The sequence below is a fragment of the Nycticebus coucang genome, chromosome 12 (genome assembly GCF_027406575.1).
Source record: "Nycticebus coucang isolate mNycCou1 chromosome 12, mNycCou1.pri, whole genome shotgun sequence".
NCBI lineage: Eukaryota > Metazoa > Chordata > Mammalia > Primates > Lorisidae > Nycticebus > Nycticebus coucang.
This window is the reverse complement of record NC_069791.1, coordinates 14,464,695-14,480,059: the sequence shown is the minus strand read 5'-3', so window position 1 is coordinate 14,480,059 and position 15,365 is coordinate 14,464,695. Positions and strand designations below refer to the sequence as shown.

At 40.3% G+C, this 15,365-nt stretch overlaps 1 protein-coding gene across 3 annotated transcripts in view; it reads left to right on the top strand.

The window, feature by feature from the left end:
* The window catches only part of SCN8A (sodium voltage-gated channel alpha subunit 8), a 225,280-nt gene that overhangs the window by 144,500 nt on the left and 65,415 nt on the right, over nucleotides 1-15,365 (top strand). For all 3 annotated transcript variants that reach the window (XM_053556312.1, XM_053556311.1, XM_053556310.1), the window contains one exon: nucleotides 3,988-4,350. In XM_053556312.1, the coding sequence (XP_053412287.1) occupies nucleotides 3,988-4,350 (363 nt within the window). The remainder of the gene's footprint in view (nucleotides 1-3,987; nucleotides 4,351-15,365) is intronic.

Below are 15,365 nucleotides of genomic sequence, written 5' to 3'. Positions count from 1 at the left end.
GTATATTAGAGGGAGGAACAGAAACTAGAGTATAGAACCAGGAATGGAATTCTAGTAAACAAAAATACAGGGCAGAAATATTAAAGAGGAAACCCACAGCCCTTCCAGGGTTATGATCAAAAGTATTATCAGACTAGGCACAGTGGCTCATGCCTGTAATCCCATTGCTTTGGGAGGTGGAGGCCGAACATCATTTGAGGCCAGGAATTCGAGACCTGTCTGAATAACATAGGGAGAACCTACAAAAAAAAAAAAAAAATTTAAGTTGGCCACGCTCAATGGCACACACTTGGAAGTCCCAGCTATTCAGGGGTCTAAAGAAAGAGGATAGCTTGAGGCTAGAAGTTTGAGGCTATAGGGAGCTATGATCACACCAGTCACTGCAGTCCATGGAGCAAAACCCTGTCTCTTTAAAAAAAAAAAAAAATATATATATATATAACCAGAAAATGTTTCTTTAGTGCTTATAATGGACTTTTTAGTGCATTTTATGCACTGTATTGGTTTAGCATAGTCCCAGCCCATGAAGAGCAAGTGCATCATTTTGTTAGAGGGTTAGTAAACCTAAACTCTGAGGCAAAAATCTTACATAGTTTAAAGTTATTTTGAAAGTTCAAAGTTATAACTAGGCAAACTAAATATCTCAGGTAGCAAGGAAGATTGTTTAAGGTTAGTCATTAATCAGTTTATTTCTCTTAAAGCAGTGGTACTCAAACTGGGGCTATATCCTCTTGGGGCCCTTGAAGACCTTCCCAGCACAGTTTTAAGGAACCCAGTTCCAGATCTTTGACTTACACATACCTGTGCCTGAGGTCAACTCTGTAATCCAGGGTCACACCACTTCTCCTTCCCTAATTACTTCTCAGTTCCCTCCTCCGACTTGACAAAAGGAAGAGACACCACTTTTTTTTTTTTTTTGAGACAGAGTGTCACTATGTTGCCGTGGGTAGAGTGCTTAAGCAATTCTCTTGCCTCAGCCTCCCAAGTAGCTGGGACTACAGGGTGCCCGCCACAACACCCAGCTATATTTTTGGTTGTAATTGTCATTATTGTTTGGCAGGTCCAGGCTTGGTTCGAACCCGCCAGCTCCAGCGTATGTGGCTGGCGCCCTAGTGACTGAACTACAGGCACCCAGCCAGGGACATCACTTTCATCCCAAATCTTATGTGGTGCATTGCTTTAAAGTGTAGAGATCTTTGGGATGCTAAACAAAAGGACAATTAAAAATATTAGTGTTGGGCAGCGCCTGTGGCTCAGTCAGTAAGGCACCGGCCCCATATACCGAGGGTGGCGGGTTCAAACCTGGCCCCAGCCAAACTGCAACCAAAAGATAGCCAGGCGTTGTGGCGGGCGCCTGTAGTCCCAGCTACTCGGGAGGCTGAGGCAAGAGAATCGCTTAAGACCAGGAGTTGGAGGTTGCTGGGAGCTGTGTGACGCCACGGCACTCTACCGAGGGCCATAAAGTGAGAGACTGTCTCTACAAAAAAAAATAAAAAATGCAGAAAAAAAAAATATTAGTGTTTGCAAAGTTTTCCTTAATCCAGGAAACTTAACTTCATTCTAAGGCTTTCTGAACTTACCTATCTCTTTCATATTTCTGTCAAGAGGGAAACAGATGGGCAGCGCCCATAGCTCAATGGGTAAGACCTGGTCAAATACCCTGAGGCTAGCGGGTTTGAACCCAGCCAGAGCCAGCTAAAAGAACAATGACAACAGCAGCAGCAACAATAACAACAACAACAAAATAGCTGGGTATTGTGGCAGGCACCTATAGTCCCAGCTACTTGGGAGGCCTCTGAGGCAAGAAAATCGCTTAAGCAAGAGTTTGAGGTTGCTATGAGCTGTGATGCTACGGCACTTTACAGAGGGTGACATAGTGAGACTCTGTCTCAAAAAAAAAAAAAAAGAAACAGTTATAATTGGGGTTGTTGAGATGTTTTTAAATTCAGGAATGGGATAGTTGTCCTTGGAGTATATAGTAATACATTTATGAAAGTTGAAAAATGAGGTCATACTTTTTTAAATGAAAATAAGTCTGATTTGGTCATTTGCTTTGATGTCGAGGACTGACTTTGCTTATTAGATCATGTGGTGGACATGCTCATAAATGAGCTAAATCTGTTCCTTTCAGGTTTTGACAAAAGTATATTTTAAAGCATGTGATAAGATAAAAATTATATTATTAAATAATAAACATGAGCAGTGATGTAAAGTTAACAGTATTTTGTTTATATCAGCCTTCTGTTCAGTAAAACAGGTTCCTTATGCAGATTATTTGAGGATAGTTCTCCTTATCTGTAGTGTCAGATATCAAGAAAAGTATTCGCAGACCTATTTTTTTGTGTTCATCAGCTTTTGTTAATGTGTGTGTATTTAATGTGTGACCCAAGTTAATTCTTATTCTTCCAATATGTGGAAGAAAAGAAAAAAGGTTGGATGCCCCTACTTTTGGTAAGAGTAATTTATGTAAGAATAACCCATATAAATATTAATAAATAATAAAGCCTTTTTGATATCCTTAAAAATCAAGAAAGGGAATGCTTCTAACAATTAGATAACATATCCATTAGCAATTTAGGTTTTCAGTTCTTTGCTTTAAACAAAATTGAAAGAGGACCTGATTTGTCAGCCAATAGATCATTAAAATAAATTTTGCTGACAGTTTACTATGTGATTTTTGGCATTTAACTTGGAGAGAGGTCAAAGAATTGAGTGACATTTCTTTTTTTTTTTTTGAGGCAGAGTCTCACTTTGTTGCCCTTAGTAGAGTGCTGTCGCGTCATAGCTCACAGCAACAGGTGTGAGCCACTGTGCTCAGCCCTGAGTGACATTTCTATAACGAAATTTTTCCATTCCAAGTTAATACATAGTATTTACATGAATAAGGTTTCTCAGCATTTAAAATCTATTATTAGGAGAGAATTGCTTTTGAGCTGTGTCTCATTCTAATAATATATAATACTATCAGAATTTAAGTACCAATTGATAAGCTCCATCTCATTAAAAATGCATTTTATTGAAAATATCTTTTTAAGCTTATTACTAATAAAAATCTGTAATAAATTTATGTAGCTTGACCAACTGTATTTATAAGAATTATACTAGAGAATTTTTTATTTCTTAGAAATTCATGGTCACAGGAAAATTTTAAAATATTCAATACAGTTTATTTATAAGACTGTTACAGAAAAGTATTCCAGGGTGATCAACAAAGTACATTAAAGCATTAAAAATATAAATTTACATAAAATTTTGTAGGAAACATGGAATAGAAATATGAGTTGAAGGAAAAAAATCAGGAAAATTTTCCAACTGGCAAAGAAGAGTTTTATCTAAAAATGTCAAGGCTTGGAATTATATAATTTACAGCTATTTAAACTTGGAACTATATAGCTGACAACTACAGTACTTAAACTTTTGGTGGAAAAAAATTTTATGTTGACTTTAAAATGAGATGGAAAAGAGGGCATACATCATTTCCAATGAAACTAAAAAGCTTGAAGACCACTTGGAATAGTATTGACCTCCAGGAAATGGGCTCATGTAGAGAATGTCAAATGATAACAGGCGCTTGTAAAATCCTTTTTGTCAAGTGTTAGCATAGTTTTACTTGAGTAAGTTGGAGGCACACTGCCGGCCGGCCGGTAATAATTAGGTGCCCGCAGTGATGTGTTTCCCTGTGATGAGTGGTACAGAACAGGAGAAAAAAAGCATTTTTGGACACATGAGTGACTAGTGAATAGAATTTTTGAATCCTCGTCAAACACAAGGTCTATCCCACGTGTATGGGGAAGGGGACATGTGTAATAATGTGCAATGAACAGTAGCAATCAACATCCAGACGTACTTTCTGCAAGTGTTTGTGTTCTGGGATCAGGCCTTGTGGTGGGGTTGGCGGCGGGCAGGTCGGGGTCTAGCAGCATTTTTGTTCAGCCTGCAGGGCCAGTTCTGGTCTCACGCCACTTCTCTCTCTCCCCCGCCCCGCAGTCACTGCTCAGCATCCCGGGGTCGCCCTTCCTCTCCCGCCACAACAGCAAAAGCAGCATCTTCAGTTTCCGGGGCCCGGGGCGGTTCCGAGACCCGGGCTCGGAGAACGAGTTCGCAGACGACGAGCACAGCACGGTGGAGGAGAGCGAGGGCCGCCGGGACTCCCTCTTCATCCCCATCCGGGCCCGCGAGCGCCGCAGCAGCTACAGCGGCTACAGCGGCTACAGCCAGGGCAGCCGCTCCTCGCGCATCTTCCCCAGCCTGCGGCGCAGCGTGAAGCGCAACAGCACGGTGGACTGCAACGGCGTGGTGTCCCTCATCGGCGGCCCCGGCTCCCACATCGGCGGGCGTCTCCTGCCAGAGGTGAAAATAGATAAGGCAGCTACCGATGACAGTGTAAGGAAGTACAGAAACAGATGGAGGCGGGCATGGCATTCTCTCCCGCTCCCTGCCCCTCTGCGGCCCCTGCTCTGCCCGTTCCACTTGGTCTGTGGCCCCTACTCTTGTTAGTGACTGGGCCATTTCTGTTTGCTCCCTCTTGGTTTGTTTCCGGTTCTCTTTTCAACCCTCCCCTAAAACCCGTCCTGTATTTTTCTTTCCTTTTTCCCATTTCCCCCATCTTCCTTTCTTGTTTCTGTCTCTCCTCCTCCCCTTAAACTCCTTCATTTCACCTTTTTCTTTCTCTCCATCTTTGCAAGTCTGTCTGCCCATGTTTCCTTCCCCCGCTGCTTTGACTGAATGAATGCCTCTGGGCAGGCGAGCCTGTCCGGATGGAGTGAGAATGCCACCACCGTGCCGCCATTAATGGCCAAGTCTGAGCTGGTTTGGAACTACCATTGCTTCTCTTCCTTCACTTCCTCTCCCCTCTTAGGGAAACAGCTTGGAATTTAAATATCTTATTCTTTCTATTTTAAAAAGGTAATATAGTTTTGAATAATTTTCTAAGTCTGCTCTGCAAGAATGAGGCATGAATTTTCCGAAGAGGAACATTCGTAGGTGATGTCAGGGTGGGTGGTGCGTACCAGGAGAGCCAGGCAAGCAGAGGTGAAGGAAACCAGTAGGAAACTGGACCTGGGCTTTTAAAGGGGATTGAAATGGAAATAAATCAAAGGAGAAAAAAAGTGGGAGGTTGGGGCAAGAACACATGGTATATGGGGGAGGAAGGGGAGGGAAGCAAAAGATGAATTTTAAATGTAATAAAATGCCAGGTTTTGGAGGAGTTACATATAATAGCTTCATGAAATCACTTGTCTAGGGGTTTGAATAAGGGTACCCCTCTTTGAGAAAAGCCATCTCTTAACAGTTCTTTAAATTCTAAGCTGTTTATACCTTTTCTTTTTAAGTTTTAAACTCTTATAACCTCAATGATCCTAATCCTTCCCACCTCTAATTCCTTTACTTCCCTCAGTCCCTCCTTAGCTGATGTAAGCTCCTTGAGATAGCGCATGTCAGTCTGTTTTATTCTAACACTTCAGTTTCCTCTAACACAGCATGAATATAGCCAAACCTTTAATTAGCATGATGCATGTGTGGAGGAAAACTGGATAATCATGGGTGAAACTTTTTAAAAAGTTCGGTTTTTATAAAACATTTTAGGGCAGTTAGTGCTTGTACAGATAAAATTTTCAAAAGGCAGTTTGTATGTGGTGAAAATTGTCTCATTTCTCCCTGACCTTTTATTTAAAAGCAAAATTCTTTCCCCCTTATGTATCTGTAGCTTTTTCTAAGCTGCACTTTACTTTTACTTGAATTATTTAATTTGTTCTAAGTAAAAATTCTGGAAGACTGACAAAGTAAAGATTACCATTCCTGTTTTTGAGATGGGGCACAAGCTCAGAGAATTTATCAGAGCTCTTCAGTGATAGAGTTAGAATATTAGACACTTCAGAATCATCTTCTGTCTCCCAGTCAATGTCTTCCCTGCGTAGTCATTTGTCCATTGCCCTTCTGGAGACCTGTTCATTCGAGATCAATAGGGATAGAAACAATAATAATAAGCAAGTGGGGCTCATGCCTATAATCCTACCTCTCTAGGGAGGCTGAGGTGGGAGGAGAGCTTGAGGTCAGGAGTTCAACACCAGTCTGAGCAAGAGTGAGACCCCGTCTCTACTAAAAATAGAAAAAATTAACCAGACATGGTGTCTCAGACCTGTACTTCCAACCACTTAGGAGGCTGAGGCAGAAGCATCACTTGAGCCCAGGAGTTGGAAGTTACAGTGATCGAGATTGTGCCACTGCATTCTAGCCGCGCAGTAAAGGAGATTGTGCCACTGCATTCTAGCCAGGCAATAGAGTAGGACTGTGTCTCAGAAAATAAAAATAAAGTAATAATATAATAAACAGTGGCCCCAAAGTGACCAGAGAATTGGCTAAAATGAATGTTGTAGATACTTATTTTACATGTAATTTTTTTTTTATTTTCATTAATTCTGTGTCTGGGGGTAAGTTTTGGGCTCTACAACTAAATAATTATAATCTCTGAAAAAACTAAGAGATAATGTCAGTGGAGAGTGGAAATGGGTTGGCATGGTTGGTGTGGCTAGGACAGTTCAAATGTTTGGAAACAAATCATATTTTGTTTTTAGAAAACAGTTTAAAAAATATTTTTAAGCCAAATAATACAGTTTGCTTTTTTTCTGAAGAGAAGATATTAGAGAAGGTAAGAGTTCAGGTATAAGGAGCTTGAATTTCAGCTTAAGGCAGATGATCAGGTCTGGGGGTTTTGCTTTCGTTTTTTAGCAGGTTTTGTTGTTAGTGTGTGGGAGAAAAAATTCAGAGTCAATTGAGCATTATGGCTGTGGAGTGTAAGGCTTTCTGTATCACCTTACACTGTGATCTACAGTTATCTGCCTCAAGTTTTTTCGGGGGAGTGCATACCCAAAAGATTCTCTGCTGTGGTCCCAAGTAATGATGGAAACAGACTTGAGGATTCCCAAAGCCAGGAGACCAGATCTCAAAGTGCCAGGAAGATGAGGTGGGCAAGACTCTTTCCCAAGGGTTTCACAACTAAAAAAAGCTATTTTATTTTATTTATTTTATTAGAAGCCAGAAAGAAGCTGTTATGTCTAATAACTGTTACGGGTATAGGAAAATGTCTAAATTGCATTAGTAGGCCAAAAAGAACAGGTGTGATATCAAATCTATATAAAGACAAATTACATGGAGGAAAAAGAGAGCTGGCTAAACGTTAATAGTAGTTGCCTTTGAGAGGAGAAATTATTGGTCACTTTTTTCCTTCTTTAACTTTTCTGTTCTTTCCAGTTTGCTACAATGAGCACATTAATTATAGCTACCATATATTGAGTCCTTATTATACTTTGCAGAGTACTTTATATACATGATCTCATTTAATTCTTATAATCACTCTATTTGCTAGGGGATTATATCCTATTAACAGGTAAGACTCAAAGAAATACATGGAACCTATGTAAGTTGACCATCCAAGGTCAATATACGGAAGTGCTCAACATAAGGAAGTAGGCCTACTGTACTGATAAGTACAGGTGTGCATGTCCGGTCCATTGAAATGATGTCAACCTAAGGGGATGGTCAGGGTAGGGAGGTGGTCAACTATGGAGGTTCTACTGTGTTTAGTGACTTGGTGTGATAGAACTTTTAAACCAAGGTCTCTTTGGTGGCTTAAATATTAGTACCTTCAAAAAGTGAGAAAAATAATCATTTATCTTAACAAAACAAATATATTAATCCTTCTATATTTATTTAATATTATAAAATTGAATTATAAAATTTAAGAGGTATTAATTGCTCATCTGGCAGCCCAGGCCCGATGAAAATTAATATACCTCTTTGGACTAGGATATAGTGATTTTAACTATCAGACATTTTGGGTGCATCCACAGCCACAAAAATTATGAAATCCTGAGCCATTAGATGTTTCCAGTTATATATACTCATCCTTCATGGAATGGTATGGAAGCCACTAATGGTTTATGAACTGGTCTCATGAAGTACTCATGTGTAGCTATATCATATCTATATTTTTCTTCCTTCAGGCTTAAATTAAGAAATATAATATACGATAAGAAAAAAAGGCATCCAGACATCACCTCATTAGAGTGTCATCAAAAACTCTTGCACATCTTCATTAATTATCCAGTTGTGATTAAGTGGTGATGACTGTTTGATAACTTGGGAATTTCTACTTTTGCTTTTTGCTGAAGCAGAGAATAAAGGGACTTTTCCCTGTGTCTCCATCGCTAGGCTGGGAAAGTAGGTGAGGGTCATTGCTCTTCACTCATAAAGCAGGTGCCCTGGCAATCTAGAAATAACGTGTAACTCAGAAATCATGTTGCAATAGTAGCTTGTACATGTGCAAGCATTATCTCACTTAATGCTCACAGCCCTTGCACTGTGAGATAGATACTGCTGTTATCTGCTTTTTACTGAAGAGGAAGCCAAGGCTTAGCAGGGGTGTCCAGCTTTTTTTTTTTTTTTTCTCTTCTACACTTTGAAAGAAGGGTTGTCTTGGGCCACACAAACACTAAAGAGAGCTGATTAGCAAAAAAAAGGTTTGTGCATATTTTTCATGATACCTGACGCCATAGATAAGAAGAAAGTCCCTACAAAATCAGCATGTGACCTGTGAGCTATGGGTTGGACACCCCTGGCTTAGAGGAATAAAGTAACTTGTCCAGGATTGGACAATTAACAGTAGAGTTAGGATTTGAATTCAAGCAGTATAACTCCAGAGCTTTAACCATTAGCCCTTACACTATACTAACTCAAAAGCCCAAGTTCTTTATTTGCTAATGTGATCCTGGGAAATTAATCTCTGTGAGCACATTTTCTTTTCTGTAGAAAAGAGATAAAATGACCTCTGTTATGGGCCTGTTGTGAAAATTAAACATGATAACATAAAATGTGAAGCATATCGTGGGGCCTATTCTTGATGTTCAGAAAGTCACTTTCTTTTCCTTTGCTTATACTTTCTTGGCCTTTTTAGCCCTGAGGAGTAGACAGTACTGAATTGCTTGATTTGGCTCCTTCTGAGATTCTAAAGATCCTTTATTTGAAAAGGAGGAATTATTGTACAATGATTTTAAAGCAAAACACTACAAAAATTTAAGAAAGACTTGAATAGTGGGTTGATTGATGGTTAGTTTGTAAAGATATATAAAATGCTATAAATTTTAATTCCAAGAAAGGTGACTGGTAAATTTCTGGTTAATGTATTTCTATGGAAAGCCATTTAGAATCAATAGGAAGTTGGGCTTCCTTGGGCAGATCTATAGAAATGTGGGCAGAATCTGCCATCTGCAGGTGTGCAGTATATTTGTTGGAGGACTGCTACAATTCAGGAGGTTGGATCAGTGGCTAAATAAATGCTCCCATAAACCTTGCATTTGGGTTAAGAGAAATCAAGAACACTTGCACTGAGTTTAACTTTCTCAGTTAAGGTTCTCAGTTGCTTTCTGTGTTACTGACAGTTTTACTTCAAGGCTATTTAGTGGCTGAGTTTTAAAAAGGCAGAGGCTCCTGACTTTGAAAGGTAGGTAGTTCCCTCTCCACTCCCCCAAAGCATAAAATAAAAGAAAAATCCATTAGAATCTCAGAAGGAGCCAAATCAAACAAAACAAAACAATACCAAGAAAACCTGAAGAAAATAGGGAAAGGACATGTGATTTTTCCTCTTGGGTCTCAGCATGGCTGAAGGAAGAAGCTCCCCTCCTCCACTCCCAGATGATGACAGGTGGGCAGCTGAGCCCATAGCAGAGGTGCACCTCACAGAAGCCCACAGGGAATTCTAGCTGGAGGTTGACTCTGAAGCTGCCTTACCTGAGAAAGAGTGTTCTCCAGGCTTTCTTCCCTTGTGTGTGTTTGTGCTCTGACGTAGGGAATAGCCACTAGGAAAGTAGGATAGTGCAGCCACTTTGGAAAAGTTTCGCATTTCATCCCAAAATTAGACATACGGTTAACATATGACCCAGCGATCTACTCCTAGATATGTTCCCAAGAGAATTGGAAACATATGGTCACACAAAAGCTTGTATATGAATATTCATAGGATCACTATTACAATAGCCAAAAAGTGGAAACAACCCAAATGCCTATGAGCTGATAAATAAACAAAATGTGTTACATTCCTAAAATGGGATATTATTCAGCCATAAAAAGGAAGGAAATATTGATATATGCTACAACACGGATGAACATTGAAATCATGCTCAGTGAAAACCAGTTTCCATGTATAAGAAATGTCTAGAACAGGCATCCTCAAACTTTTTAAACAGGGGGCCAATTCACTGTCCCTCAGACCATTGGAGGGCCAGACTATAGTTTAAAAAAAAAAAAAAAAAAACTATGAACAAATTCCTATGCACACTGCACATATCTTATTTTGAAGTAAAAAACAAAATGGAAACAAATACAATTCACATGGCTTCATGTGGCCTGTGGGCCGCAGTTTGAGGACGCCTGGTCTAGAAGATGCAAATCCATAGAGGTAGATTACTGGTTCTGGGGAGTTAGGTAAAAAGGGGATTGTGAGTAAATAACAGGTACTGTGTTTCTCTGTGGTGTGATGGAAATGCTCTGGAATTTGAGAGTGGTAATACAACATTGTGAATATGCTTTTAAGCCACTGAATTCTACACTCGAAAATGGTTAAATTTTAAACTATGGATATCCTGGGAAGATGGCTGACTGGTAGCAACCCTCAGCAGAGGCTCCTGACCAGAGGGAGAAAAACTGGATGAAATCCAAGTCTGTGAAGCCAAAGGTGGGGAACTGAGCCAAGAAAGAAGTTTGGCAAGCTGTAACTCCAAGGAAGAGCATTCAAGAAAACAAATTACAGGTACAAAGCCTATTGACTAGAGGATGAGAGACCCCCTCCCCCAAGCAGGGGGCTCACTACAGGCTGTCTGTGAGCAAGCAGGGAACAAAAGACCTCTCATTTTACCTCACTGGAGAGATCCACTAAACACCAGGTCTCTTTCTCCACACAGGTCCCACTTATGAACCTAGACACCACCCCACCAGGTATTTTCCCCCACAAGTCCAAACTCCCATTCCACCCTTCTCCCCTCTCATGGTAGTCTGAAGTTCTGCCCCCCTGCAGAGCGCAGAGTGGTCTTTTCCTGAGAGATCCGGGCATAGTGTGGACCACCAACCATCAGGATGGAATCTGTGACTAACAAGGAAGAAAGAGGGTTCAGGAAGAAAGGGACTCTTACCAGGAAGAGGAGCAGTCTCCTGGTTATGACTATACCTGGTCAGTGGTGGTGTTGACCCTTGGTTCAGGCTGTATCTGGTGGGATTGGGTGCAGAACCCCTACCTCTGATGACACCCACAGCAGGAGAGTGGTTGCCCTGTGTGGACTGAGTTTGGCATGCAGGGGTGGTCCCCAGCCCCTGTTGGGCCTACAAGCAGAGGCTTACCAGGCATGGACTGAGACCTAAGGGCAAGGGCATGGTCCCCTGAGGGGGGACCCTTGAGCAGAGGCTTGCTAAGTGTGAACCAAGACCTGAGGGCAAGGGTGTGATCCCCTGTCTCCAGCACTGGTGAGCAGAGGCTTACCAGGTGAGGACTGAGACCTGTGGGCAGGGTGTGGTGCCCTGACCCCAACAGAGCCTGTGAACAGAGGCTTGCCAGGCAGTGGACTGAGACTGACAGGCAGGGGTGTGGTCCCCTGATTCCAGTTGTCTGGCAAGCAGAGGCTAGCTGGGTGTGGACTGAGACCGGTAGACGGGGGCATGGCCCCTGGCTCCAACTGGATCTGTGAGCAGAGAAGTGGACAACAGTGTGGACTGAGTCTGGCAGGCAGGGATGGATCCCTGGCTTTAATTGTTCTGTTGGAGACCCTTGAATTCCTGTCTGTTGAACAGGGTTTGCACTGCCTGAGACAATTGAATTGGAATTCATGTCTGGGGCTGTCCACTCAGAGGTTGTCCTTCGAAGTTCTATAGCATAAAAGAACTAAAAGGTGGGGGCTGGGCACCGCAATTGTATCTCTTCACAGCCAAGTTTAAACCTAATACCATGGCTTCTTAGGATAGGATAGAGGTTGGCTGATATCAAAACAGAGCTAGCTTGTGCTGTCTCACCAAGTAGGTCCTCAGAGTCTCTGGCCAAAACTCTGAAAGAGGCCTTTATAAGATTGTAGTAAATAAGCCACAATTACAAAGCCTAGCGCTTTGTTAAGGATACTATACTACCTGGGAACCCCAATTCAGTCTCACCCTACCAGTTCTAATAACCAAACGGTGGAAAATAAACATGGTGAGAACCCAACAGAAGAACTCTGGCAACGTGAATAACCAGAGTAGATCAAATCCCCCTCCTCCAAGAAATGACAAAGAAGATAAAACTGAAGATGCCACACATAGACAAATAGCAGCAATGTCAGAAATCAAATTCAGGATATGGATAGGAAATAAGATAAATAATATGGAAGAAAAGATAGAAATTGAATTCCAAAGACTGTCTCAAGAAATTAATGAATTCAAAGACAAAGTCACCAAAGATATGAAAATAATGAGAAAGGAGATAGCAGAGCTCAAGGAAATGAAAAAGTTGCTTGAGGAGCTCCAAAATACAGTAGAATCCCTCAGTAATAGAACTGACCAGGCAGAAGGGATCTCTGAAACTGAAGACAGAGCTTTTGAACATTCCCAAACACTCAAAGAGGCAGACAAATGGAGAGCAAAAACTGATCATTCCCTGAGAGAGTTGTGGGATCAATCCAAAAGATCAAACATTCATCTTATAGGAATTCCCAAAGGAGAAGAGGATGGTCCTAAAAGTACAGATGCTCTGCTCCAAGAGATCTTGGAGAATTTCCCAAGCATTGCAAGAGATACAGAACTCCAGATAGTAGACAATTTCAGAACCCCAGCAAGATTTAATATAAATAAAGCTTTTCCTAAGACACATTGTGATTAACTTTGCCAAAGTTAAGATGAAGGAGAAAATTCTGCAAGCAGCCAGACATAAGAAAAGCATCACCTACAAAGGGAGAACTATCAGAATGACTGTAGACCTCTCAGCTGAAACGTTTCAAGCCAGAAGAGGATGGTCATCAACCTTCAATCTCCTGAAACAAAACAACTTCCAGTCCAGGATCGTGTATCCAGCTAAACTGAGTTTCATTTGTGATGGAGAAATCAAACACTTTAATGACATACAATTTGCCATAACTAAACCAGCTCTCCAGGATATTCTCAGACCCATCCTCCACAATGACCAGCTCAATGCTCTACCTCCAAAGTAAACTCACCCAGAAATTTTTGAACAAAACCCAACTTCCACAGTGGTGAAAGGATTAAAAAATGTCCACTGGACATCCAAAAATCATGACACCCCAAACACAGCCAGGCTTATCAATTCTCTCAATTAATGTGAATGGTTTAAATTGTCCTCTAAAGAGGCACAGGCTGGATACAAAAACTCAGACCAGATGTATACAAGAATCTCATCTTACCTTAAAGGATAAAAATAGACTCAGGGTGAAGGGATGGACTTCTATAATACAGGCAAATGGAAACCAGAAAAAAACATGGGTTGTAATTTTAGTTGCAGATACAATTTGCTTTAACCCAACAAAGATAAAGATAAGGATGGTCACTACATATTTGTCAAGGGAAACACCCAACATGAAGAGATTTCGATAATTAACATTTATGCACCCTACCAAAATGCTCCTCAATTTATAAAGCAGACCCTAATGGATATGAACAACTTGATATCTTCTTGCACTATGATAATTGGAGATTTTAACACCCCTTTGACAGTTTTGGATAGATCCTCCAAGAAGAAACTAAACAAAGAAATATTAGACTTAAACCTGACCCTAGAACAAATGGACTTAATAGACCTCTACAGAACATTTCATCCTAATAAAACAGAATATACATTCTTCTCATCAGCCCATGAATCATCCTCCAAAATAGATCATATCCTAGGACACAAGTCTAACATCAGAAAATTTTAAAGAATAGAAATTATTCTTTGTATCTTCTCAGACCACCATGGAATAAAAGTTGAACTCAGCAGCAACAGGAATCTTCATACTCAAACAAAATCATGAAAACTAATCTTATGCTGAATGATAGCTGGGTCAAAGACAAAATTAAAAAGGAAATCACCAAATTTTTGGAACAAAATGATAATGAAGACACAAATTTATCACAACCTGTGGGATACTACAAAGGCAGTCCTAAGAGGGAAATATATAGCATTGGAAGCCTTCATCAAGAAAACAGAAAGAGAGGAAACCAACAAATTAATGGATCATCTCACAAAACTGGAAAAGGAAGAACATTGCAACAACCCCAAACACAGCAGAAGAAAAGAAATAACCAAAATTAGAGCAGAATTAAATGAAATTGAAAACAAAAGAATTATTCAGAAGATTAACAAAACAAAAAGTTGGTTTTTTGAAAAGGTTAACAAAATTAATAAACCTTTGGCCAACATAACCAGAAACAGAAAAGTAAAATCTCTAATATCGTCTATCAGAAACTATAAAGGAGAAATAAACAGATACCTCAAAAATTCAAAAAATCCTCAATGATTATGACAAAAATCTTTATTCCCTGAAATATGAAAATCTAAAGGAAATGGAGCAATACCTGGAAGCACGCCACCTTCTTAGACTCAACCAGAAAGAATTAGAAATCTTGAATAGAGCTGTTATCAATCACTGAAATAGCATCAACAATTATGAAATCTCCCAAAAAAGAAAAGTCCGGGACCAGATGGCTTCACATCCAAATTCTATCAAACCTTTCGAGAAGAACTAGTATATTATACCTTTTCCAAAGCACAGGAAAAGAAGGAATACTTCCCAACACCTTCTATGAAGCAAATATCACCCTGATCCCTAAACTAGGAAAGGATCCAACAAAGAAAGAAAATCATAGACCAATATCATTAATGAATATCGATGCAAAATTATACACCATGATCATCAAGTTGGTTTTATTCCAGGGTCACAGGGTTGGTTCAACATATGCAAATCTATAAATACGATACATCACATCAATAAAATAAAAAACAAAGACCATATGATTCTCTCAATTAATGCAGAAAAAGTCTTTGATAATATCCGGCATCCTTTCATGATCAGAACACTTAAGAACATAGGCATAGAAGGGACACTTCTTAAACTGATAGAGGCCATCTACAGCAAACCCACGGCCAAGATCATATTGAATGGTGTAAAATTGAAAATATTTCCACTCAGATCAGGAATGAGGCAAGGTTGTCCACTGTCTCCACTGCTATTCAACATACAATGGAAGTCTTAGCTATCACAATCAGGCAAGAGAAGGTGATCAAGGGTATTCAAACAGGGTCAGAAGAGATCAAACTCTGACTCTTCGCTGATGATAATGATCCTATACCAGGAAAATCCCAA